General features: G+C 47.4%; 1 protein-coding gene and 2 long non-coding RNA genes across 5 annotated transcripts in view; 1 reads left to right on the top strand and 2 right to left on the bottom strand.

The window, feature by feature from the left end:
* Nucleotides 1–27,461, top strand: part of LOC307199303 — a 270,585-nt gene that overhangs the window by 161,601 nt on the left and 81,523 nt on the right. The window lies entirely within an intron of this gene.
* Nucleotides 1–27,461, bottom strand: part of PTH1R (parathyroid hormone 1 receptor) — a 228,536-nt gene that overhangs the window by 94,508 nt on the left and 106,567 nt on the right. The window contains exons 7-13 of one of the 2 annotated variants that reach the window (XR_013831822.1): nucleotides 23,417–23,570; nucleotides 18,837–18,897; nucleotides 18,171–18,237; nucleotides 8,721–8,815; nucleotides 6,499–6,640; nucleotides 6,342–6,383; nucleotides 140–3,827 (exon numbers count right to left, since the gene is read on the bottom strand). Coding sequence is in view for 1 of the 2 variants with exons in the window: in XM_079946899.1 (XP_079803025.1) it covers nucleotides 3,465–3,827; nucleotides 6,342–6,383; nucleotides 6,499–6,640; nucleotides 8,721–8,815; nucleotides 18,171–18,237; nucleotides 18,837–18,897; nucleotides 23,417–23,570 (924 nt within the window). In the remaining variant the exon portion in view is untranslated. Of the gene's footprint in view, nucleotides 1–43; nucleotides 3,828–6,341; nucleotides 6,384–6,498; nucleotides 6,641–8,720; nucleotides 8,816–18,170; nucleotides 18,238–18,836; nucleotides 18,898–23,416; nucleotides 23,571–27,461 lie in introns of those variants that run through there. The other variant, XM_079946899.1, reaches the window with a different exon arrangement.
* The window catches only part of LOC307199352, a 199,145-nt gene that overhangs the window by 4,740 nt on the left and 166,944 nt on the right, over nucleotides 1–27,461 (bottom strand). The window lies entirely within an intron of this gene.

Consider the following 27,461-nt stretch of genomic DNA (forward strand, 5'->3'; position numbering starts at 1 on the left):
CTGGTTTGCCAGAAGCAGCTTAGTCATGCTGGTCACATGACCCGGAAGCTGTACGCCGGCTCCCTTGGCCAATAAAGCGAGATGAGCGCCGCAACCCGGGTTGATCATGACTGGACCTAATGCTCAGGGGTCCCTTTACCTTACTTAGAATCATAGACTTTAAAAGTTGGAAGGGGCTCTAAGAGTCATCTAGTCCAACCCCTCACAATGAAGGAATCACAGCTGAAGAATATCTGACAGGTGGCCACCGAACCTCTGCTTAAAAAATCCCCAGTGGACCTCCAGTTGCATGTTGTGCTTTTGTGGAAGCGTGGTGTGTATGTGGATTTAATCACAGGACCGTGATACCACCTCTTGATTTCGGTTTCCTTTCCTTTCCTTAAAAAGAGAGAAAGTTTCTAGCCCTGAACGTCTGAGAATGCCCAGGCAAATCAGAGCAAAATCTCAGAAGCCAGATTAAAGAACGAATAAGCTTTTTAGTGATGTGTGTGGGCGGGGCTTCAGACCCATTTTAGCTCCTCCCCTTCCTCATGACTAGCCGCGCCACCATAAATTATGCAAAATAGGAAACGCAGGGAATAAATTATGCAAAATAAGCTCAACTGTGCAAATCTGGGTAACTGATACCGGTTGCAACATTCAGCCTCTTTTGGGGACAGGATCAATATATTTATATTTTAAAATTGCAGAATAGGCGCGTTGACCCTCTTGGGTCTTGTGGCTGAAGAGAGGAGAAATCAGATGATGGGAGGGAAAAAACCAAGGCACTTTTCAAGCTCTCTTACAGACCCTGACATGGTTTTCTTTTACAACGGACATCTCCATCACTCCTTATTCCCCAAATCTGCTCTTGGGTTCATTAAGGTAAATTCACTTGAGGTGTGTAAGCCAGTTTTACATGTCTTCTTAACTCTCTCCCACAATAACTAAGACTGTAGGCTCTTAGGTGCTGGAGAATTTGCTCCCACGGGGAGTGAAGGAAGAATAACAACGGAACTCATTTTAATAGGGCCTTTTTTTAAGATATGGGATTTCCTAATTGTTTTATGCAAGATTATTTTGATTATTATTAAGCATGTTTGGAAATTTTTGGAAGTTATGCATCAGTCGCAGTTTAGCAAAGGGATCTTTTACTTCAGGAGTTTGGCTTGGTTGCAAAAGGAGAAGACAGAAGAGGCTGACTGTGGCCCACAGAGAATATCTGTGCTACATACTGAATCTGGTTTAGGATTTATTCCCTCTGACCAGGGAACTGTAGTTCTCAGAAAGGGCCCCAGCATCCCAAACAGAGCATTCTCAGCCTCTATGCTGAACTACAACTCCCAGAATTCCTTAGGGGAGTCCATGACCATCAAAGTGGTATAAAATCAAGAGGTGTCTGCAGGGCTGACATTCCCACCCAAATCGGGGCCATGATCCTAAGACGATGTCCCCATTGAAATCAGTGGGATTAATGCCTGCGTAAATGTGGCCGGGGTTGAGTTGCTCCCTAATCTCTGGAATTTGAAGATCTCGAGAAAAAATTCGCACAACCAGTTTTCAAGTGGTGGTTACATGCGCGAGCCAGATCAGGTTGGTTCTTTGCCAGTGGCCAAGGCTGTATACAAATTTCTGACCTCTGCCAGGATACCGGGGGCAAGGAAGCAGCTGCCACCATTCCCCTAAGTCCCCCAGGGTAGCCTGCTCAGGACCCCCTAAGATGGCCTACTGAACCCCCAGATATGGTAGAGATGTCCCATTGTTGGTGCTGTGTATGAGTCCACTGCCAGCCCTGCTGGATTCTACAAGTGGAACTGGAGGGCACCATCTTGTCCTTCGTGCCATCTTGTCTTGGGCCGGCCCTGCTGTTGGACGACCGTGAACCACCATGTCCAAAAAGGTCTTGTGATTTGTCCCCATTAGGTGCTATGACAGCAGAGGTAGGATATTCAGCATGGCTTTTTGGGTAGGCGGAGGTGACCAGCAGCACCTCTGGCCAACCTGACTTTGGGTCCACCACCCCTGCTTCACACCATCACCTCTGCCCTTCCTATGACTTTTAGCCAACTTCCCTTCATCCTTGGAGAATAATGAACACCTGGGCTGTACAGATATTTGCTCCAGCAGCTCTTGAAAACGCAACGGTCCAAAATGCGGCTCCCAGAATCTAGTACAGGGGTGGGCCTCCAGAAGCTGTCGGACTACATCTCCCATCAGCCCCTGCATGGCCAGTGGTGTGTACGGATGATGGGAGTTGTAGTCTAGCAGTATCCAGAAGGCCAAAGGCGTCCCTCTCATCCTGAATCTGCAAAATGGGCCAGTCGAGAAGCTTCTTCATAGGATAACTCAACCCCTCACTGCTATCAACCCCTCCTCACTTCCACCTGACCCCACTGTTTCTCAGGGTGCCTTTACATTTCCGATTTAAATTGGTCATCAAGGACATTCCCTTTCGAGGGATCCTGGAAATTATCATTCTGGGAGAGGACAAGAATGATTGAGGTGCCCACCAGACTACCAGGATTCTTTTGCGCTGGGCGGGCGGCAACGAAATTTGACAGCCAAACTGATAAAAAAGCACATACAATTCGGCAGCACAGATTCCCCCCCTGCCACCCACAAAACAGAATGGATGAGATTGCCGTGAAAGCTGGGTAGCCAGCTCTCGGCTGTTTGCGTCCAATTGCACTGACTCCTTTCACTCAAAATTTCAGCTCCGCTCAGACAAAGGACCCTCCATGACTCCCATTTGGCTGTTATTAAAGTGAATTACCGGGAGTAAAACCCCCACATTGTTCAGATGAAAGGTTTCCTGCTTCCCGTAGGAACATGCAACCAGGTCTTTCGAGGACTGGACGTTAATCATAGGAGGAACAACTATTTAAAGCCCTTCCTGGAAGCAGACCCCAGTTAGCGACAGCCAGAAATGAGGGTTCATTGGGCTGAACCCCTCTTGGGTGGATTGACCACATGACAAACGCTGTTTCTTTCTTTCCAATAAACATGGGAAACGGTCACGTTCAGGAAGGCCCAGGAAGGCCTTGGGGCAAACTTGTACCATCACCGGATAATGATGCTCTACCCTTCACTCTCTTGGCGCCAAAACGTGACGCACGACATCTTCTTCCGTTTCTATTTCAGTGGCAGATAAAGCTCAGAGTGCTGTCTTTGTAAACTCGGGGGGATCTCCTTCATTTTAACCGGGAATGACGAGCTCTCCTGGGTCTAGAGAGCCCTTGCCTTCATGAACACCGTGAGAAAGCGAGAGAGCAAGCCAGGGAACAAAAGTGTATGTGTGTTTGTGTGTGTGATCAGACCGCGGACCTGCATTTCCCCGCAGAACTCGATACCTCGTTCCAAAGAACCGGGGGGAAATGTCTGAAGAACCTCGGCATTCAGTGATTGGCCGGGGATTCCTATGAACACCCAGTGCTTCCTGGGTCACTTATCCTTTGGACGTTTGACCATTCCTCCCACCCACCCCTTTACATCACCGTCTCTTTTTCCTCTTCCACAAGGACCGTTGGCCGGTCTCCGTTGTAGAGTCCCGACCCATTGAGATACTCCTCATCTTTGTTGTACTGTTCTGGTCCAGTGGAAGGCATAGAGTTCTCCGAGATGGAGCCATTTTTGACGTATCCCGGCAAGTTCCGGTGTCCGTTGAGGGCTCCTGGAAGGAGTTTCGAATTGAGCTGCAGGGCAATCCCGCCTCTCGCGGTGACGTTGGTCACGCTGGTGTGGGACACCATGGGCCCATAGCTGTAGGTGGTGCTGCCGCTGCGAGCTTTCCGCTTAAAGTCAAGCGCTAACGTCCATCTGCTCCACGACTTCTTTATCTCTGCTTGAACCTGGCGAGGAGGAGAAAGAGAAGGTGGCTCGTTACTTAAAAATTAAAATTCAACACAAGGACACAGTAACAACAACAACAACAACATTATTTATACTCTGGCTGGGTTTATCCAGCCACTTCCCCCAGTTTTTAACACCAAACTTAAAAACTTCCCTAAACAGAAGTGCCTTCAGATGTCTTCTAAAAGATAGCTGTTTATTTCCTTGACATCTGATAGGAGGGTGTTCCACAGGGCGGGTGAGACCACCAAGAAGGCCCTCTGCCTGGTTCCCTGTAAACTCACTTTTCACAGGGAGGGAACCACCAGAAGGCCCTTGGAGCTGGACCTCCGTGTCTGGGCTGGAGACACTCCTTCAGGTATACTGGGCCAAGGCTGTTTAGGGCTTGAAAGGTCAGAACCAACACTTTGAATTGTGCTCGGAAATGTACTGGAAGCCAATGTAGGTCTTTCAGGACTGGTGTTATATGGTCTCAGTGGCCACTCCCAGTCACCAATCTAGATGCCACATTCTGGATTAGTTGTAGTTTCCAGGTCACCTTCAAAGGTAGCCCCACGTAGAGTGCGTTGCAGTAGTCCAAGTGGGAGATAACCAGAGCATGCACCACTCTGGCGAGACAGTCCACGGGCAGGTAGGGTCTCATCCTGCGTACCAGATGGAGCTGGTAAACAGCTGCCCTGGACACAGAATTGACCTGCGCCTCCATGGACAGCTGTGAGTCCAGAATGACTGTGCACCTGGTCCTTCAGGGGCACATTTACCCCATTCAGGACCAGGGAGTCCTCCACATCTGCCCACCTCCTGTCATGCACCACTCTGGCGAGACAGTCTGCGGGAAGGGTCTCACCCTGCGTACCAGATGGAGCTGGTAGACAGCTGCCCTGGACACAGAATTGATCTGCACCTCCATGGACAACTGTGAGTCCAGAATGACTGTGCACCTGCTCCTTCAGGGGCACAGTTGCCCCATTCAGGACCAGGGACGATTCAGCACATGGAGCAAGGCTATTTCACCTAAGCAGACCATCACCATAGAATTGCAGAGCTGGAAGGGACCATCATGATCATCTAGTCCACCCCTTGCCATGCAGAAATCTGCAGCTGTCCCATACGGGGATCAAACCTGCAACCTTGTCGTTACCAAAGCCCCACTCTAACCAACTGAGCTATCCAGGCATCAGAGACAAGATGCTTGTACAATAACGGTAAGTGCAATTCTGCACAGAAATGTTAAACGAACACATCATTTAGGAGAGCTATATTTCTTTCTTAGGTGCAGGTAAGGAATTGCAGATGACACAACCTTGATGGCAGAAAGTGAGGAGGAATTAAAGAACCTTTTAATGAGGGTGAAAGAAGAGAGCGCAAAATATGGTCTGAAGCTCAACATAAAAAAACCTGAAAGGCCACATTCATGGACCACATATTTAAAGCTCTACGATGCAGCTTGAAAGAGTCCTGGCTTGCCCCAAAGAATTCTGGGAGCTGTAGTTTGTGGAACTGGTCCCATCACCTACTGGCAAATAGAAGGGGAAGAAATGGAGGCAGTGAGAGATTTTACTTTCTTGGGCTCCATGATCGCTGCAGATGGTGACAGCAGCCACAAAATTAAAAGATGCCTGCTTCTTGGGAGAAAAGCAATGACAAACCTAGACAGCATTTTAAAAAGCAGAGACATCACCTTGCCAACAAAGGTCCGTATAGTTAAAGCTCTGGTTTTCCCAGAAGTGATGTATGGTAGTGAGAGCTGGACCATCAAGAAGGCTGATCGCCGAAGAATGGATGCTTTTGAATTCTGGTGCAAGTGGAGACTCTTGAGAGTCCCATGGACTGCAAGAAGATCAGATCTCTCCATTCTGAAGGAAATCAGCCCTGAGTGCTCACTGGAAGGACAGATCCTGAAGCTGAAGCTCCAAGACTTTGGCCACCTAAGGAGAAGAGAAGACTCCCTGGAAAAGACCCTGATGTTGGGAAAGATGGAGGGCACAAGGAGAAGGGGACGACAGAGGACGAGGTGGTTGGACTGTGTTCTCGAAGCTACTAACATAAGTTTGACCAAACTGTGGGAGGCAGTGGAAGACAGGAGTGCCTGGCGTGCTCTGGTCCATGGGGTCACGAAGAGTCAGACACGACTAAACGACTAAACAACAACAACAACAAGGAGTTGCATAGGTCACCGTTTTTATCTTGTGTTTAAAGTCCTGCAAAATAGTTCTGCTGGCTCTTCCTTTCATCCTGGCAATCTCGAGGGTTATCCTTTCAGCAGTGGCAAGATTGCTTAACTTCTTATACCACAACGAGACAGATTCTTAAATGTTTGTGTCCCCCTCCCCATTTTTGCCTCCTGAGATCTACCTCTCTGAATATCAGGAGATAGTATTTTTTAAAAACAAATATTAGGGAGCATTTCAAACTTTCAACCCACTCAGCACTTCTCCCTGGAAGATTGGAGGAAAATGATCCACACCCACCCTGTGCTCTGGAAGATGTAACTTAGGCTGTGAGAAACTTACCTCCCCGTTGCAAAAGCAATAGATAATGGCGACAAAAAACCCCTAGGAAAAAGGAGGAGAAAAACGACAAATTAATGTTGACTCGGGACATGGCTATTTCACCGAAGCACAGATATCCTCTGAGTTTGGAACTGAACCCCCACAGAGAACCCCATACCTGGAAAGAGTTGAAGAGCATTTCATAGTGCATTTGAATTTGCCAGATGATCCCTGACACTTCGGTGTATGGCATAGCCATAAAAACAATATAATGAACTCCGAAAAGAGGCATGAGGACCAGGGTGGATTTCAGTAGCTTCCTGCAGAAGAGAGCAGAGAGGAAAGGGAAAACGTTACGAGAAGCTGAATTCGTTTCCAAACCATAATGAAATGCCGACATCCAGGTGTGAGGAGAAAACAGCAAAGACCTGATGAAGAGAGCACAGCAGATGTTATATTTTCTGAGAATCCTCCAGAAAAATAATCTCTCAAAGGACCTGTTGATGGCATTTTATCATTGTACTTTGGAGAATGTATTAACTTATGGTCTGTGTGTGTGGTTTGGGAGCTGCACGGCCAGGGGAAAAACAATGCTGTCCAGGGTTGTAAAGACTGCGGAGAGAGTAATTGGGTGCACTCTTCCCACCTTGGATCAAATCTATGCTTCAGATGTCTTCTAAAAGTCAGATAGTTGTTCATTTCCTTGACATGTGACGGGAGGGCGTTCCAGAGGGCGGGCGCCACCACCAAGAAGGCCCTCTGCCTGGTTCCCTGTAACCTCACTTCTTACAGGGAGGGAACTGCCAGAAGGCCCTCGGAGCTGGACCTCAGTGTCCGGGCAGAACGATGGGGGTGGAGACGCTCCTTCAGGTATCCTGGACCGTTTAGGGCTTGAAAGGTCAGCACCAACACTTTGAATTGTGCTCAGAAACGTACTGGGAGCAAAGGTAGCAGAAAGCGCCTCAGAACGTCTGAGCAGATGAGGACATCTGGTACCATTCAGGAGCGGTGCTCCCCGAAGGAACACTGACTGGAAATGATGCTGACAGAGGGAGGAGGGAGAGGGAGGGGCGGGAAATTATCTGCCAACGGTTGCCGCAGCATGGAGGCAATTACGAAGGGGCACCGGCCACACAGAGGCCCAGCCTCTTCTGCAGCGAATAGCAGCAGCGGACGGGGCTGGAGGTTGAGGAAAACATCATTAAAAGCAAAACAAAACAGCCAAGAGCCTCCAAAACCATAATGAGTAACAAGCCTCAAATAGCGTGTAATAAATCAATAGGTAGATGATAGGCCTCGGTGAGGCTGGAAAACGAGGCTTGGCCTTTTTTTTATTGCCAATGGCAGCTGGTGCAAACTCCCTCCTCCTGCTGCTTTAAATTAAACATTTTCCTTCCAAGTTCTCAAGGTTCTCTCTTCCCTCCCCACCCTTCTTTTTCTTCTAAAAAAAACTCGGCCAATCTGACGAATGTGGACCTCTAGCTTTGCCAGGATTACTCAGATGTAGCTGTGATCTGTTAAGGCTGAGCAGAGATCTGCTAGCAGGAGGAACCTTTTAAGAACACACATGGCGGCTTAGCTGGTAGGTGGCAGAGAGCTAGGAAGTTCATAGAATCGTAGAGTTGGAAGGGACCCCCCCCCCAAGGCTCATCTAGTCTAACCCCTTGCCGTGCAGGAATCACAGCTGAAGAATCCCCAGCAGATGGCCAACCGACTAGTGTTGACAAACATCCAGTGAAGTCCACCACCTTCCGAAGAAGAAGAAGAGTTTGGATTTGATATCCCGCTTTATCACTACCCGAAGGAGTCTCAAAGTTCCCTTCCTCCCCCACAACAAACACTCCGTGAGGTGAGTGGGGCTGAGAGACTTCACAGAAGTGTGACTGGCCCAAAGTCACCCAGCAGCTGCATGTGGAGGAGCGGGGATGCGAATCTGGTTCCCCAGATTACGAGTCTACCACTCTTAACCACTACACCACACTGGCTTGCCGATCAGAAGGTCAGCGGCTCGAATCCCCATAATGGGGTGAGCTCCTGTTGCTCGGTCCGGGCTCCTGCCAACCTAGCAGTTCGAAAGCAGGAAGTGCAAGTAGATAAATAGGTACCGCTCCGGCGGGAAGGTAAATGGCGTTTCTGTGCACTGCTCGGGTTCGCCAGAAGCGGCTTAGTCCTGCTGGCCACATGACCCGGAAGCTGTACGCCGGCTCCCTCAGCCAATAAAGTGAGATGAGCGCCACAACCCCAGAGTCGGCCACAACTGGACCTAATGGTCAGGGCTCCCTTTACCTTTACCTTTTTAAGTTCCCCATCCTTGTCTTAATGGTTCCCAATATGGATAGGTTGTTGGTACGCTCCTTCTCCAAAACCTCCCTGTAGAGTAGGACAGCCCCAAGTACTTACCTGTACTGTTGCCTCGTGTCACACCTCCCCGCATTTGTTTCTCGGAGTTTGGTTGCGAGGACTCTGAGAATTTTGATGAAAAGGATAAAATTTGCCTGGGGGACAAAGAGAGACAAAGCGTTTTGAAAAGGGTGCTGTGGAGAGAGGCCTCTGGAAACCACTCTCCTGCTTCTACTACAAAAAGGGTCAGTTGCTGTGGGAGAAATTCTCCTTGTGGGGGGTTCAAGGAGGGTCACATCCATTCCCCAACTCTTCAACCTTTATTCAGCAATGCATCACAGGAGAAGAGTCCAAAGAGTTTGCAAAAAAAGCTTTGCATCATTACACATTACAGTGGTGCCCCGCAAGACGAACGCCTCGCAAGACGGAAAACCCACTAGACGAAAGGGTTTTCCATTTTGGAGGCGCTTCGCAAAACGAATTTCCCTATGGGCTTGCTTCGCAAGACGAAAATGTCTTGCGAGTTCCTGCAGGTTTTTCCCCCTTTCCCCCCCCTTTTCCTAAGGCGCTAAGCCGCTTAACAGCTGAGCGCTAAAAGCCGCTAAACCGCTAATAGCGCTAATCCGCTAAGCTGTCAATGGGCTTGCTTCGCAAGACGAAAAAACCGCTATACGAAGAGCCTCACGGAACGGATTAATTTTGTCTTGCAAGGCACCACTGTATTTATAAGAAAAAATAAGTCATCTTGGTTAGGCAAAGACCACAAGACAACCCAGATTATCGCCAGATTCTGCGCACAGATCTGTAGGCGCAGACCATCCCCTGATTCAATCTCGTTTGTTAAGAAAATTCCCAAATTTGGATTGGCGGCGACTCTGGTTCATTTCTCTAAGGTTGTCTATCTCAAAGTTTTTATGTGTTTATACGCCTATCGCACTTTTAAACTTAAAATCCATTGTGGTATATTGTTTCAAATGTTTGTTTTGCTATTGGGATTGTAGTTCCATTTGTGTTTCTCAAGCTGGTCTCGGACCGTAATAAATTTCATGTTTCAAGTCATCTTGGCTGTTCCAGCCTCTGGGCCAACCAACATCTGCCATCCCATCGTCCCATCTTTTCATCCATCCAGAGTCCTTGAAATGTACCGTATTTTTTGCTCTATAGGATGCACCTTTTTCCCCTCCAAAAATTAAGGGGAAATGTGTGTGCATCTTATGGAGCGAATGCAGGCTCCTTGGCTTCAGCGATAGCAATGCGAAGCCTCTGAAGCGCAGAAGGAGCGCACCGACCCCTCTCGCTCTCCAGGCTTCAGGGATAGCCGCCTGAAGCCTCCGGAGCGCAGCGGGACCTCGCACTGTGCTCCGAAGGCTTCGGGTTCCTTTTGCTGAAGCTGGGAGAGCAAGACTCTTCTGGCTTCAGCAGAGAGGGAGAGCTGCGCAGCGCCCCTTCAGCGAAGCGGGAGGAGAAATGGAAGGGGCTCGATTTCTCCTGCTGCTTCACTGAAGGGGTGCTAAGCAGAGAGGGGGAGAATTCCCCCCCCCCCTTGTTCTCCCCCTCCTATGGTCTGGTGGGTCCTATAGAGGGAAAAATACGGTAACTTTACTCAGCCTATTTTCACTGAACCTGCCAGAACCCTCCTTGTACCTTATTTAGAGTCATTTCCCCCCTTTAACAGCCAGCGTTAAAGGTCTTCCGAAACTGGTCCTTTGCACATGTGACATTAGCCTCCCTGAGTTTTACAGAAATTCCACGTGTTCATCACGCACCTTGAAAATCTGGGATACTAGTTTGGAAAAAGTATCCGCACAAGCTTTCTCTCCCTCTTTCATAACTCTAGAAATCAGGAAGCTGAATGTTGGTTGATTCGGGACAGATAAAGTCCTTCTTCACTCGGCGCATAGTTAAACTATGGAACTCATCTCCACAGGAAACTGTCACGGCCACCAACTTAGATGGAATAGAGAGCTATCGATGGTTACTAAGCCAGGATGACTATACCTCCACAGTTGGAAGCAGCAAAGCCACTTCTGCCATTCGGAGGAGGTGGAGTTGCCGGCTTCACGGCCCCGGCCCCGGCCCTGGCCCCCGCGCGATTGGGGGGATTCCCAGCCGTGTCACCCCCTGGCCAGCCAATCGGCTGGCTCTGGGGCCGTGGCCTGCCCTATTTAAGGCAGGATGTGACCGGGGATCTCCCTCTTTGCCGCCCGCCAGCTGTTCCTGCTTTCCCCACCCTTCTGCCCGATAAGGTTTTCGTTCCTTGACCTTGCTATGGATCTCGGTTGGTTGCCATTGAGGGGCCTGGTAGGAATTTTTTCCACTTGGCAAATTGGCACCAGCCACTTGGTTTTGCCTACCTCGTAGCAAATCATCACAACTTTCTGGGTATTGGCGGTTAGGCATTGGTATTGCTCTGTAGATGGAAAGAGGGGAGGTAGCACCATCACCTGCCCCTATACCACATATTGAAGGATATTCCGTTAAAGCATTCTGGGGGGCGTGGCCTTGTCCGAAGCCTGGGGAGGTGAGGGCCTAAGGCACGCCCCCTATTGGTGACCCTGGGGGAGTTCCTAGTTGATGTGCATCAGCAGGACTTCCCCTGTTGTTGTTGTTTAGTCGTTTAGTCGTGTCTGACTCTTTGTGACCCCCTGGACCAGAGCACGCCAGGCACTCCTGTCTTCCACTGCCTCCCGCAGTTTGGTCAAACTCATGCTGGTAGCTTCGAGAACACTGTCCATCCATCTCGTCCTCTGTTGTCCCCTTCTCCTTGTGCCCTCCATCTTTCCCAACATCAGGGTCTTTTCCAGGGAGTCTTCTCTTCTCATGCGGTGGCCAAAGTCTTGGAGCCTCAGCTTCAGGATCTGTCCTTCCAGTGAGCACTCAGGGCTGATTTCCTTCAGAATGGAGAGGTTTGATCTTCTTGCAGTCCATGGGACTCTCAAGAGTCTCCTCCAGCACCATCATTCAAAAGCATCAATTCTTTGGCAATCAGCCTTCTTGATGGTCCAGCTCTCGCTTCCATACGTCACTACTGGGAAAACCATAGCTTGAACTATAAAGACCTTTGTCGGCAAGGTGATGTCTCTGCTTTTTAAGATGCTGTCTAGGTTTGTCATTGCTTTTCTCCGAAGAAGCCGGGGTCTTTTAACTCCCCCTACTGGTGGTTAACCCTTCCTGGACTTCAAGCAAATGGGCTGAAGTTGGATATGGTCGGTTAGGACCATCGCCTGTAACCAACGAAGTTGTGGCCTTATTTAGCCCATTGACCTTAATAATTGTGTCATTATTTCCACTGGAAGGGGTTGGGAACTCGCCACGCAATGCTTCTTAATACTAGCTTCCAGAAACCACAGGAGGGGAGAGGGCTCCTGTTCGAATCCTGCTTGTGAGTTCTCCCCAGGCACCTGGGGGTTGGCCACTGTGAGAACAGGGTGCTGGACAAGATGGGCCACAGGTCTGATCCTGCACGCTCTTCTTATGTTCTGACTTTCTTCATCGGTCCGTTTCCTTGCTGGAAATCGCCGGGCTGGTTTTTCCTTGGTGCGAGGAGGTGCCAACAGCCCGGACCACACAAGGATGCTTTGAAATCCAGGCAGGGTGGAAGAGACGGGACAACAATGGAGGAATCTGGCAGAATGAGTGCGGTGAAGTGCCAGGGCCCACAAGCCTTTCCAATTTATGGACCAATGAAGAGAAGACAATGATTTACGCAATCGCGGCAGCCAGAATAATAGTGGCAAGAAACTGGAAGAATGAAATCTTACCAACGATTACAGAGTGGCAAACTCTCGTGATAGAAAGCCACTTCCGGCCTGCCCAGGAGGTGGGGTTGCGGGCTTCACGCCCACCCCCACGTGAGCGGGGGCTGGTTTCAGCCCCCATGAGAACAGGGGAATCCCGGCCGGGTCTGCCCTATTTAGGGCCAGCGCAGAGGGGGCTCGCCCTCTTTTCGCCGGCTAGCCCTCACGTTTTCCCACCCTCCCTCCCTTTAGGTATGCTTTAGGTAGGTCTTTGATTTTGCTATGGACTTCGGTCTGTCGCCGCAAGGGGCATGGTAGGAATTTTTCCCAATTGGCAATTTGTAGCCTTTTGGTTTTTCGCCTACCTCGTAGCAACTCGTCACAACTTTTCGGCATTGGCGGTAGGCATTGGTAAGAAGGGGTTAAGAGGATGTGTGTGTGTGTGGGGGAGGAACGCCATCACCTCCCCCCAGTGAGCGAAGGGTGGTCCGTTAAAGGACTCCGGGGGGCGTGGCCCTGTCCGAAGCCTATGGAGGTGTGGGCCAAAGGCACGGCCCAGAGCGGTAACCCGGGGGAGCTCCTAGTCGACGTGCCTCGGCAGGAGACTCCCCCGATAAAGTGTTAACCCTTCCCCGTGTCTCCAGCAAATGGGCTGGAGCCGGATAGTCGTTAGGACCAGTGCCTAAGCCAATGCCTCTCATTCCTGAATTCAATAAAGTTGTGGCCTAATTCGCCCAATTAACCTTAATTATGGTGTCTCGTGTCTTTATTTATCCTGGTGGGGGGCGGGAACTCGCCACGCAATACCTGCAACTAGCAAAACTAACTGGAAAAATTAGAGGAGTGTCAAACCAGAAGATATATAGGGAACGGAAAATACTTAAGGAATACTTTAAAATGTATTGTACGAATAATAAGATACTTGCAGAAAGAGAGCGATACTGTTAACCAAGAATGATACAAAATATATTAGTGGATCATATATACATGTATAAGACAGAATAATAGGATTCTGTGCAAAGAATAGAGATAACACAAGTAGTATAATGAGAACTATTGGACGTTACATATTTTAATTTATCATGTAAGTGTAATAGATTGTACTTTTTAACGTTTGCTCCTTTATCTTTTCTTAATTTATTGTTTCTATTCATTTGTATCATTTTTTTGTTTTATATGTTATGTAACTCATGTATATTTGTCTATGTGAAAAATAATGAAGATTTTCTTTAAAAAAAAGAAAAGGAAAAAAAAAGAAGAGAAGACAATGATTTAGATGGGGCGAAGGGTTGATGTTCTTCAGAGAAAATCCTAGAGCAGTGGACCATTTTTGCAAATGTTCCTATTCAGTGTTTGAGCTGTGGTCCACCTAGTGTTTAGTCTCTTTGGTAGCCTTGACTTAGGGCTGCCATAGGTCTGGAATTTCCCGGACTTATCTAGGATTCATCTGTCAGAAACAGCATCCGGGCAGATTTTCAGAAAATCGGTAAAAATGTGCGGGAAAACCCATGCCAGAAGTGTTGATTTTTTGGCAAATTTCCTTTAAAAAATAGCTCAAAAACATTTTGGGGGGGGATTTTGCAAACCCGACGTGACCTCTCTTTCCTGTCAAGTTTTGTTTTGTTTCCTTTTGTTTTCGGGGTGCCCCTGGGTGAGGAAGGGAGGGAAAGGGCGAGAATTCTTTTGCAGTAGAGCAGAGAAAACCGCGGCTGAGGTTTCTCTGTGCCGAAGCCGAAAAGGCTTCCTAGGAGAGAGAGAGAGAGAGAGAGAGAGAGAGAGAGATCGGCTGTTCTGCACTCGGAATACACTACGGAAATGAGTGCAAGATGTTCGGATTGCTGTTGGTGCAGATGTTCTTAGATGCACTTTTGCTGTCGGGGCTTCTGTCCGATCTGGAGCGAGCGAGAGACAGACAGACAGACAGACAGACAGACAGACAGACAGACAGACAGACAGACAGCAGGCCAATGAGAGCAGAGAGGGCTGGAGGTCACTAGAGAGGGGGATATTGAGGGAAAGACCTGCCAAAAAAGCTGAAAAACATCTTCATGCATGCGACAACTGCCGCGAGAGTTTTAATAGCACAAGGCTGGAAGACTGAAGAAACCCCAGTTAAAGAATCATGGCAAGAAAAATTGATGGACTAGACAGAACTGGCAAAACTGACATACAAGCTACGGGACAAGGATAACTGTGACTTTAAAGATGAATGGGAACCCTTTGCAAAGTATTTGAAGACACAACAAAGCGAACTGGACTCCTTGGCTGGCTTTGAATAAACAGTCACAAACTTTTTATTGATAATAACCAGCTAAATAGTTTGGGGATCTATACAACTTTGTAACATGCAGAAAACAGCATTCTTAGAGAAACCAAAGACAGGAACTGAGGGAAGTTGGGGGTGGGTGGGTGGGTTCGGGGGGGAGGGAGGGGAGGGAGGAAAAATGGGGGGGGGGAAATAAGGATGCTATGTTTCTGGATAATATGTTTTGTTTTATTTTTGAATAAAAAGTTATTTTAAAAAAAATAGAGGGGGGTGCAACAGGCAGCTGGGAATGGCATGCATCTGCTGCTGACTGATGGTCCTTCTGAAAATAAAGCAAGTCTCTAGTCCTTGGGTAAGCAACCTAACGCCTGGGGGCCGGATCCGGCCCAATGGCCTTCTCAATCCGGCCGGCAGATGGTGCGGGAACCAGTGTGTTTTTACATGAGTAGAACGTGTCCTTTTATTTAAAATACATCTCTGGGTGATTTGTGGGGCATAGGAATTCATTCAACCCCCCCCCAAAGAAAATATAGTCTGGCCCCCCACAAGGTCTGATGGACAGTGGACTGGCCCCCTGCAGAAAATGTTTGCTGACCCCTGCTTTAGTCTAAGGTTACCAGACGCCCCCATTTCCCAGGGCCAGTCCCCGGGTTTACAAATCAGTCCCCTGACAAAATCCATCTATTTATTAGGAAGTTGAAAAGTGTCCCTGGATTCATTGAAAAAAAATCTGGTAACCTTACTTTGGTCCTCATGGTCTAGAGCAGCCTTTCTCAAGCTGTGGGTCCCCAGATGTTGTTGGAAAAACAAGATGAATTTTAACAGGGAGAAATGTAAAGTATTGCACTTGGGCAAAAAAAATGAGAGGCACAAATACAAGATGGGTGACACCTGGCTTGAGAGCAGTACATGTGAAAAGGATCTAGGAGTCTTGGTTGACCACAAACTTGACATGAGCCAACAGTGTGACGCGGCAGCAAAAAAAGCCAATGCAATTCTGGGCTGCATCAATAGGAGTATTGCATCTAGATCAAGGGAAGTAATAGGTGGCGCTGTGGGTTAAAGCCTCAGCGCCTAGGGCTTGCCGATCGAAAGGTCGGCGGTTTGAATCCCTGCGGCGGGGTGCGCTCCCGCTGCTCGGTCCCAGCGCCTGCCAACCTAGCAGTTCGAAAGCACCTTCGGGTGCAAGTAGATAAATAGGGACCGCTTACCAGCGGGAAGGTAAACGGCGTTTCCGTGTGCGGCTCTGGCTCTGGCCAGAGCAGCGATGTCACGCTGGCCACGTGACCCGGAAGTGTCTCCGGACAGCGCTGGCCCCTGGCCTCTTAAGTGAGATGGGCGCACAACCCCAGAGTCTGACAAGACTGGCCCGTACGGGCAGGGGTACCTTTACCTTTACCTATTCTGCTCTGGTCAGACCTCACCTGGAGTACTGTGTCCAGTTCTGGGCACCACAGTTCAAGAAGGACACTGACAAACTGGAACGTGTCCAGAGGAGGGCAACCAAAATGGTCAAAGGCCTGGAAACGATGCCTTATGAGGAACGGCTAAGGGAGCTGGGCATGTTTAGCCTGGAGAAGAGGAGGTTAAGGGGGGATATGATAGCCATGTTCAAATATATAAAAGGATGCCACATAGAGGAGGGAGAAAGGTTGTTTTCTGCTGCTCCAGAGAAGCGGACACGGAGCAATGGTTCCAAACTACAAGAAAGAAGATTCCACCTAAACATTAGGAAGAACTTCCTGACAGTAAGAGCTGTTTGACAGTGGAATTTGCTGCCAAGGAGTGTGGTGGAGTCTCCTTCTTTGGAGGTCTTTAAGCAGAGGCTTGACAACCATATGTCAGGAGTGCTCTGATGGTGTTTCCTGCTTGGCAGGGGTTGGACTCGATGGCCCTTGTGGTCTCTTCCAACTCTAGGATTCTATGATTCCCTTCATCCCTAGCTAGCAAGCTCAGGGATGATGGGAGTTGTAGTCCAACAACATCTGGGGACCCACAGGTTGAGAGCCGCTGGTTTAGAGTGATTTAAGAACAGAAGAAGAGTGTGCTGGGTCAGGCCAACGGCCCATCTAGTCCAGCATTCTCCTCACACTGTCATATGCCTATAGGAAACCTGCGAGTAGGATTCGAACACAAGATCAACTCTCCCCTCCTGTGGTTTCCAACAACTGTGCATTTCCACCTCTGACTGTGGAAGCCGTTGATAGCTCTCTGCCCTCTGAACTTGTCCAATTCTCTTTCAAAGCATTGAAGGTGTTGGCCACCACTTCCTCTTGTGGCAGGGAGTTACACAGTTAACTATGAGCTGTTTGAAGAAGTCTATTTCCCCCCTCTGTCCTGAATCTTCCAATGTTCAGCTTCATAGGATGTTCAAATGTTCTAAAGTTACGAGAGAAGGAGAAAACCTTCCCCTTTTTCCATGCTGTGCAAAATTGTATAAACTTCTATCGTGTCACCTCTTACTTGCCTAATGTTATTAATGCATAATGGTAATAATAATAATAATAATAATAATAATAATAATAATAATAATAATAGATTGAAAGCATACTTCTGTGAAAGTGACTCTTAATGAGGCAGGCGGAATATTTATCAAAGACAGTGGTATCTTGGTTCTCAAATGCCTTGGTACTCAAACACCTTGGTTCCCAAATGCCGAAAACCTGGAAGTAAGTGTTCCGGCTTTTGAACTTTTGTTGGAAGCCGAATATCCGAAGCTGCTGTTGGCTATTGTTTTCGGGGTGCCTGCACCAATCAGAAGCTGCGCCTTGGTTTTTGAGACTTTTGTTTGACTTCCGGAACAGATTAAGTTTGGCACTTTTGTTTTTGCTATTTAATTTGTGTTTTTGTTTTTGAGGCTTTTTCGGTTAATTTGTTTTTGTGACTGTGTGGAACCCAGTTCAGCTACTGATTGACTGATTGTTTGACTGCGGAAATGGATAAAAGCCCCCCATCCAAACAATGATTATCATCAGTGCAGGTAAGAAAAAAATGATAATTTTAATTTTTATCATCTACAATACTGTCATATTTATTTTACAGTACAGTACATTGATTCCTGCTTTCATTTTATGGATCGATGGTCTCGTTAGATAGTAAAATTAATGTCAAATTGCTGTTTTAGGGGTTGTTTTTAAAAGTCTAGAACGGATTAATCCATTTTGCATTGCTTTCTATGGGAAAGCGCGTCTTGGTTTTGGAACGCTTTGGTTTCGGAACGGACTTCCGGAACGGATTAAGTTTGAGAACCAAGGTACCACTGTACCTGGCTCAAAAGTGCATCATTTTAATAAGCAGAAACCACGGTGAACGCTTAGAAGAACGTTGCAAACTCAATAACTAATGATGATGATAATAATAATAATAATAATAATAATAATAATAATAATAATTTCATACTGTTCCTGGCTGCATCCTGCTCCCACCCGCTGTTTGCTCTTGGGCCCCCCTCCCAGACTAAGAATCTCCCCTTCTCCTTCTCTCTCAACACCAGTCTTCTCGACTTACCATGACAGCTATGAGGATAGGCACCTGAATAACCCATTTGAAGTAGCCAGCACTTAAATCCCAGCACCTGGGGAGGAAAGAGGGACGCCGTCAAGGCCAAAGTGAGAGTCAGGGCATTTTGGCCCCTGAGGTGAACCACAAAACAGTGCCCCCCACCCTCTGCCAGGGAAGGAGTAAGTGAAGATTGACTTCAGGAACAAGAGAGGTATCAAAATCTACACTGAGTTCTGCTGCCCCATTGATTCTGCCGCCTGAGGCAGTTGCCTCTTGGGTGAGCCGGCCCCAGGGCCAGATTTAGGTTTGATGAAGGTAATGGGGCCCTATATATGTCCAGCTGCCCTTCATCAACAACACTGTTTTTTGTGTTGAATATATGATTAAAAATACATCAAAATGTCACACATTAAAAGCTTCCCTAAACAGGGCTGCCTTCAGATGTCTTCTAAAAGTCGGGTAGTATTTGTTCTCTTTGACATCTGCTGGGAGGGTGTTCCACAGGGCGGGGGCCACCACCGAGAAGGCCCTCTGCCTGGTTTCCTGTAACATAGCTTCTCGCAGTGAGGGAACCGCCAGAAGGCCCTCAGAGCTGGACCTGTGTCCAGGCAGAAGAGCTGGGGTAGAACTCCGGACTCTTTAAGAAAGGGAAAGAGTAGCTTATAGACTTACTCTGTGTCTGCAAACGTCGCCCTTAGCGTCGCCCAGAATGTAACAAACACAACAGGGAGCCCTGGAAGAGAAAAAGGAATTGAGGCAGGTGAAAATGGGGAATTATAGTGTCACTTTGCAGGAACATAGGAAGCTGTCTTATATTGAGTCAGGCCATAGGGTCCATCTAGTTCAGTAGTTTGACGTGTTTTCATTTTGTGTGGAACTAAACAGCTCAGGGCCGCAATAGCAAAAGGAAGGCCTCTCCCCGTATGAACCTACCCGGACCCTGAAACCCTCATCTGTGGCCCTCCTTCGTGCGCCTCCTCCACGAGAGGCCCAGAGGGCGGCAACACGAGAACAGGGCCTTTTCTGTGGTGGCTCCTTGTTGGGGGAATGCATGGGTTGCAGGCACTCAGGGCAGGCAAACCACTGGTACCACTGGGAGCGACCCACCCTCAGAGCCAAAACTGAAGCACAAAACTGCATAGCTCTCCCTCGTTGCCCTTGCTCTTCCTGTCCCTCTGCTAACATGACACCTCCCCCTTAGTTGTGTAAGCTCCTTGGGGCAGAGACCTGGAGGATTTCCGTTTGCTGCTGCTTACACTGTAAAGAGCGGTGTTCATGGGCACAAATGTATTTTTACATTCTCCATTAAAATGTTAAAAGTTAAATAAACCTTGTGGAGCGAGGAGTGTTAATGTACAGTGGTACCTCGGGTTAAGTACTTAATCCGTTCCAGAGGTCCGTTCTTAACCTGAAACTGTTCTTAACCTGAAACACCACTTTAGCTAATGGGGCCTCCCGCTGCCGCCACACGATTTCTGTTCCCATCCTGAAGCAAAGTTCTTAACCCAAGGGTTAGCGGAGTCTGTGACCTGAAGCGTATGTAACCTGAAGTGTATGTTACCTGAAGCGTATGTAACCTGAGGCGTATGGAACCCGAGGTACCACTGTATATGGAATTATACGTATGGTCAATTTGAATATGTTATAATTGATTATGTATACCCATTGTTTCAGCTGCCTGGGGGGTTTCGCTGTTGGGTTTTGGTTGTTGGTAAAAAATAAAGAAATAATAATAATAATAATAATAATAATAATAATAATAATAATAGATCAGCTCCCCCCATGCACTGCCCTTTCCATAAAGCCTCAACGGGTGGCACCGCCGAAATTGACTTCTATAGCATCCACATTGCATGCGCTGTGCATCTCTAGTCTATAAACACAGTGTGTACAATGCAGGTCCTATAAGGTCAGGTCATCTCAGCTGAAGCTGGCCAGGGGGTTGCTGCTAGGCCCTGAGCTGCCTCCCCCCTCTCCATAACTGGAATGAACCATGGAAATGGCCAAATGACCAGATTGGCGCACTCAGAGGGGCAGTGGCCTGAGGTTGCAAGGGTCAAAGAACCATGGCTATTTCTGCAGGAGGGTCTCTGCCTCCAGCATCCTAGAGATGCCCAGTCAGAACGAAAAGGCCACTGAGAAGACACTTCCCCTCCCTTAAGAACCTAGGAAGTGCATACAGGATCAGGCCAATGGCCCATCTAGTCCAGCAAACTCTTCTTGCCGTGGTCGACCAGATGCCTCTGGGAAACTAGGGAGGAGAACATGAGCTTGCGCTCTCCTTGTGTCGGTTCCAGCAACTGGTTTTCAGAAGCATTGATGCCTCCAACTGCATATACCCACCAATATTTCTTCAATGAAAACAAGGATGTCCCATTCCATACCCTCCAATATTTCTCCAATGGAAACAGGGACGTCCTATCTATTCCCTCCAATATTTCTCCAATGGAAACAGGGAGATCCTATTCCATTCCCTCCAATATTTCTTCAATGAAAACAGGGATGTCCTATCCATGCCCTCCAATATTACTTCAATGAAAACAGGGACGTCCTATCCATGCCCTCCAATATTTCCACAATGAAAACAGGGACGTCCTAAGGAAAAGCGGGACATTCCAGGTTCAAATCAGAAACCAGGATGGCTTCTGTAAATCCAGGACTCTCCCTGGAAAATGGGGACACCTGGAGGGTCTGCAACTGTGGAGGCAGACATAGTCATCTTAGCTGGCAGCCATTGACAGCCACAAATTTGTCTAATCCTCTTTGAAGCCCTCTGAGTTGGCCGCCATCGCAGCCACGCACCCTCCTTGCACTTGATGAGCTTAGGCTATTTTGAGAACCTTCCCTTCCCTTCCCTGAAGGCCCACTCCATGGAAACAGAACAGTTCCAGCTAATGAACTGCGCACACTTCATCACCACATCCTGTTTTCAACAGCAGCTCCACCTCCTCTGAAAATTGCAGGTTGCCGCTCTTCCAGGCGTCGACGTACCCGAGGCAGCCCCTGCTTACTTCAAATAGACCTTGAGGCCCCCCTCTCTTGATGTGAGTGGAAGGAAGAGGGGAAAGGGAATGGGTGGGAGAAAGCAGAATGAGGGGCTCCCCCAGGACCCCACAATCCGACGGAGGTGAGCCTGCCTTGTGACATTGACAAACCCAGAAGAGGGACCTCGGCTTTTGTGGTTTCAAAATGGCAGCCTGGCTCTCTCCTTGACCTTGTCTTATGCTCTCTGGACAGATGCAGGCCCCGTTCTTAAATTTTGTACCTGCCCAATGCCCTGAGCTGAAGGACACAGCCCAGTTCAGCTTGCTTGGGACAAGAGACTGGTGTGTTCTTACTGTTTTTACTTTTTGCCACATGGGTTTACTTGAAAATATACAAGCGGAAAAGGAAAACATGCAGATGGAGCTTGCTTTTTTTGAAAGCTTCACCAGTTTTTCCCCAAAGCAAGCAATGTACCCTTGGAGACCCCATTCCAGGACCCAGCAAACATCCGTCTCGTTTACTGACTATATTCTAAACCCAAAATCTTGTTTTCTAGCCTCTGTCCAAGCAGATAGGTATGCTGTGGTAGCCACAAGACATCAAAAGTTATCGATGAAACATCTACCCATTGCTATCCCATTTTAGCTATTATGACCAAAAAAAGTTGCCCCTCCATACACAAATGTGTTTCCATTACGATATATTCCTGAGGTTTTGTTGCCACTGTTGAAAAATGGCTTCCCTGTTGTTCAGCTCCACATCACCTCAGAAACTTATAGACATTCTGATTACATGGAGTGATCACAGTTAGCGATAGGTGGACTCCCTTAGAGCAGCTTCTAATGCATTCAGAAACATATATTGGGGTTGTATCCCATGTTAGCCCTACTCAGAGTAGATCCATTTTTATTTCATTCTCATAAAGATCCTGGAAATGTGAGTGGGATCTGCAGCAAAACACAAATGCATAGTTGATCGATAGTCACAAACAGGGGACTCTATGTTGTCATATTTCCTAAACTTGTGTGGCAGGAAAGGGAAAAATAAAAACTTAATCTTCTTCTTTCTGTCACTACACTCTCTGTCTCTTACCTGCAAAGGAGCTCTCCTCCCAACAGCACACTCCATTTTGAACTGGACTATGGACTTTTCTAGCTTTTAAGAATTATTGCCTCCCTGATTTTCAATGCTTTTAATGTGAGTAAACTTTATGCAGTGATACCTCTGGATACACACAACTCTGGTTGCGTATCCTTTGGGTTACGCTTGTGGCAAACCCGAAAGTATTTTTCCGGGTTTCACCCTGCGCGCATGCGCAGAAGAGCTCTACTGCACTGTGCACATGCACAGAACAGGCACACCCGGTTGTGAATTCCTCGGGATCCGACCAGAGCTCCGGAATGGATCCCATGCTCAACCGGACGTACCACTGTATTTTCTTGTTTACATAAAAGTCTGAGAGTGATTTCTTTGTTCAGAGGGAAACATAAAAAGGGAGAAAGCAACCCAAGTTTGCCTAGGCATCCTTGGATATCCTAATTGTTCTGGAAGATTACGCAACCTTGTCCCAAACAGCTTCTAGAGAAAACCTGTGTACAGATGGTGTCTTTTCGCTGCTGAAATAGGTACCGTATTTTTCACCCTATAGGACGCATTTCCCCCCCTCCAAAAATGAAGGGGAAATGTGTGTGCGTCCTATGGGGCGAATGCAGGCTTTCACTGAAGCCTGGAGAGCGAGAGGGGTCGGGGCGCACGACCCCTCTCACTCTCCAGGCTTCAGGAAGCTCTCCGCGAGTCATGGGAGCCCGGCGTGAAGTTGCACAGCTCTCCCAGGGCTTGCGGATAGCAGCCTGTTCTGGGGGCTGAGGTCGGGGAAAACGTGGGCTTCCCCCGCCCCAGCCCTGCACCTGGGGGCGAAATAATTTTTTTTCTTTATTCCCCCCCCCAAAAAAAACAACTAGATGCGCCCTATGGGCCGGTGCGCCCTATGGGGCGAAAAATACGGTATCTGCATTCTCACATGAGTGAAAAGAGGAAGGATAATTACTAAACAAAATATCATCTCTTACTCATCCAAACCCAGGGCTCATCTGCTGTCCTCTCCTAGGGAAAAGAACTACCATTTTCTTTTTCTCAAATCATTTCCCAACATTACTAAAAGTCCATTTTCTCATATCCACATCACTACACAAACATGCCCCATCTATCTCCTCGACCAGGTAATCTCTCAAACCACCTGGGAAACTCCGACGGGAGGCAAGACTCACCCCAGCCAAATAATGTGAATCCCCAAAGGTACTTCTTCTCCGAGAAGAAGGCCATGAAGATGAGGCTGTGAAGGTAGAGCCCTTCCACCAGGATCCAGTAGTAGTTGGTGGCCAGGAAGTAAAGGAACAAGGTCACTGCTACCTTGCAACCCACCTGAGAGAGATCAGAGAAAGGAAAGGAGGAGGGAAAGGGGGGTTAATACAGCAGAACACTTAGAACGGCCACAATCTTCTTGGCAAGACCCAACCTCACCACCAACATTATATTAGGAGCTGGTCCAATTATGAGCATGACCTTGACATTGATAATATATCTGGACCAACCTGAAGAAGGCATATGAAACAAAGACCTTAAATAGACGTCTCATTGCTGGCTGGAGTCCTTTGTGTACACAGTTCTTATCTACAAGATTTACTACAAGGTTGAACTCTCAATCTCGGTTATATTGAATAGCAAACTGCAAGACCGTGTACATGTTTTTTCAAGTTCCTTGCGACTGTACGCCTATGCTTTGTGTCGATGTTATTTTGAGTCATAATACGAATTGCCGTGGGACATTTGGTGTGCATTATACTTTTATTCTATACAGAGTTGGGTTTCATAAGACCTCACCACTGGCATCATCAGCAAGACCATTGAGGAATCTGCTGTTCATCCCCACTAACCCCCCCCTCCCGCTAAGATAGGATTACCAGACATGGAAACACTGTTTACCTTCCCGCTGGAGCGGTACCTATTTATCTACTTGCGCTGGTGTGCTTTCGAACTGCTAGGTTGGCAGCAGCTGGGACCGAGCAACAGGAGCCCACTCCGTCGTGGAGATTCGAACCACCGACCTTCTGATCGGCAAGCCCAAGAGGCTCCGTGGTTTAGACCACAGCGCCACCCTGACAAAGCACATAGCTAAACTACGTGCCTCTTACAGGAGGCTCTGATGTTCACCAACTTGGATGGCTTCAAGAGAGACAAATTCATGAAAGAGAGGGCTATTGATGGCTACTAGCCACGATGGCTATGCTGTTGTCTGAAGGCAATTCTAAATATAAAATAAAATTGTAGTATAAACAGTGACAACTGGGAAATACTGGCTTGTGAGTGCTCCAGTTGGAGAACAGCCTTTACCAAAGGTGTCATGGGCTTTGAAGACACTCGAACATCAACTTCATTGGACTGGTCATGTTGTGTGGCTGCCTGATGATTGTCTACCAAAGCAACAACTCTACTCCAAACTTAAAAATGGAAAGCGTAATGCTGGTGGTCAACAAAAGACTGTCTCAAAGCAAATCTTAAAAAAAAAGTAGTATAAACACCAACAAAGCTGTCATGGGCTTTGGAGACGCTCGAACTCAGGACGCAAGGGAGAAATGTGCTAAGAGGAAGGCACGCTTGGCAAACCCTCACTGTGATCAACTCCAGCCCGGAAACCAATGCCCCCACTGTGGAAGGATGCGTGGATCCAGAATTGGCCTCCACAGTCACTTACGGACTGATTGTTAAAACAGTGTTTATGGAAGACAATCTTACTTGGCTACGAGGAATCGCCAAAGAAGAAGAAAGTGTTGTGTCCACAGTTGGAGAAAGCAGCGGCTCTGAAGACCAGCTGGCTTCCCAGAAGAGGCATGTGGGAACAGGATGCTGGCCTAGACACCTTTGGCCTGTCCCAGCTGCAGGGCTCTTGTTACGTCCACAGTCAAGGCCGACTGGAATTGTTGCAGACGGTTTGGGTTTCATTTTTAACATTGTCAGTGATTTGAATGGAGATCCATATCAGTGGCATGTTTGATTGCAAAGACACTTGCCCCTTGGGGAGTGAACGAGCAGCAGTTAGATTTCATAACATGTCACCAGACATAGATCCTTGGATTAAATGAGTGAAGAATGAGGGAAGCAGAGAAAGAATTTTGGGGCTTGATTTAAGAGAGAGAGAGAGAGAGAGAGAGAGAGAGAGAGAGAGACTGTGTGTGTGTGTGTGTGTGTGTGTGTGTGTGTGTGTGTGTGTGTATGTTCTGGAATGGGGAGCGGTGCCATCTAGTGGCTAAGGGATATTAACCACTGGGAATACAGGTGAAACTTGGAAAATTAGAACACTGTGGGAAAGTTCATTTATTTCAGTAAATCAGCACAGACTGTGGAAACTTCACACTGGACTTCAAGCAGCTGGCATTGCGTGCCTCCCAATTCTTCCTCCAAACTCTGGGTCCTTGGTTTCCAAATGAGATGCAAAAGCTGCTCTCATCAGAAAAGAGATTTGGGGAGCCATGCCATCAGCTGGTGTTGGTCCACTGTGCTTCATTAAGTCCAGGGTCAATGCAGCCGTCTACCAGGAGATTTTGGAGCACTTCATGCTTCCTTCCACAGACGAGCTTTATGGGGATGCTGACTTCATTATCCAGCAGGACTTTGGCACCTGCCCACACTGCCAAAAGTACCAAAACCTGGATCAGTGCTCATGGGATTACTGTGCTTGATTGGCCAGCAAACTCGCCTGACCTGAACCCCATAGAGAATCTATGGGGCATTGCCAAGAGAAAGATGAGAGACTTGAGACCGAGCAATGCAGAAGAGCTGAAGGCTGCTATTGAAGCATCCTGGTCTTCCATAACACCTCAGCAGTGCCACAGGCTGATAGCATCCATGCCACGCCACATTGAGGCAGTAATTGATGCAAAAGGGGCCCAAACCAAGCACTGAGTACATATGCATGCTTCTACTTCTCAGAGGTCCAATACTGGTCTATTTGCAATCCTTGTTTTGCTGATTTCATTTAATATTCTAATTTTCTGAGATTAGAATATTCTGAGGTTAATTTGGGGTTTTCATCAGCTGTACGCCATGATCATCACAATTATCACAAATAAAGGCTTGACATAACTCGCTTTGCATGTCATGAGTCTATCTCATATATTAGTTTCACCTTTTAAGTTGAATTACTGAAATAAATGAACTTTTCCATGATATTCTAATTTTCTGAGTTTCACCTGTATAAGCATGGAAGATTCCAGCATCCTGTTGTCACTGTGATCAACCAGATCCCTATGGGGATAGCTTGAACTATATGGACCTTTGTGGGCAAGGTGATGTCTCTGCTTTTTAAGATGCTGTCTAGGTTTGTCATTGCTTTTCTCCCAAGAAGCAGGCGTCTTTGACAACAGGCATATGTTTTCTATTTGAGTGTAAATGTTAACTATAAAATCAAGTAATAATAAAAAGAGGACAGGATTCTGGACTACATGGGCCACTGGACTGACGCAACCGCCTCTTCTGATGCTCTTATGGTCATAATCATCATTTTTTTATTTGTATACCGTCTTTCTATTTTACAATACTCAAGGCGGTTTACAAGGTGAAGAAACAAAAAATGTACATCTCACAACAATCTAATGCAATACAAAAATGTGATAATAATACAAAACTTTAAAATAAGCAACCTACATCAAAAAGTAACATTCAACCATTATTAGAGTATAAATAATAATAATAATAATAATAATAATAATAATAATAATAATAATAATAATTTTTATTTATACCCAGCCCTCCCCAGCCAGAGTCGGGATCAGGGCGGCTAACACCAGTAAAATGACAGTAAAATTGTAATAGGGGAAAAAACAAACCCCAATTTAAAATACTGGTTAAAATGCAATTTAAAATTCAGCCTCATTTTAAAAGTAGCCCATAGATCAAGACCATAAGGGGAGGGAAAGATAAGGGTCAGACTGAGTCCAAACCAAAGGTTAGGCGGAACAGCTCTGTCTTGCAGGCCCTGCGGAAAGATGTCAAGTCCCGCAGGGCCCTAGTCTCTTGTGGCAAAGCGTTCCACCAAGTCGGGGCCAGTACTGAAAAGGCCCTGGCCCTAGCTGAGACCAATCTAACCACCTTGCGACCTGGGACCTCCAAAATGTTGTCATTTGTGGACCTTAAGGTCCTCCGCGGGGCATACCAGGAGAGGCGGTCCTGTAGGTATGTGGGTCCTAGGTCGCATAAACTATAAAGTAATAATATCAACATATAAAAGTTAAACAGAAATCCACTCAACAGTTCCAA

This window comes from Podarcis cretensis (genome assembly GCF_951804945.1).
Source record: "Podarcis cretensis genome assembly, chromosome: 12".
NCBI lineage: Eukaryota > Metazoa > Chordata > Lepidosauria > Squamata > Lacertidae > Podarcis > Podarcis cretensis.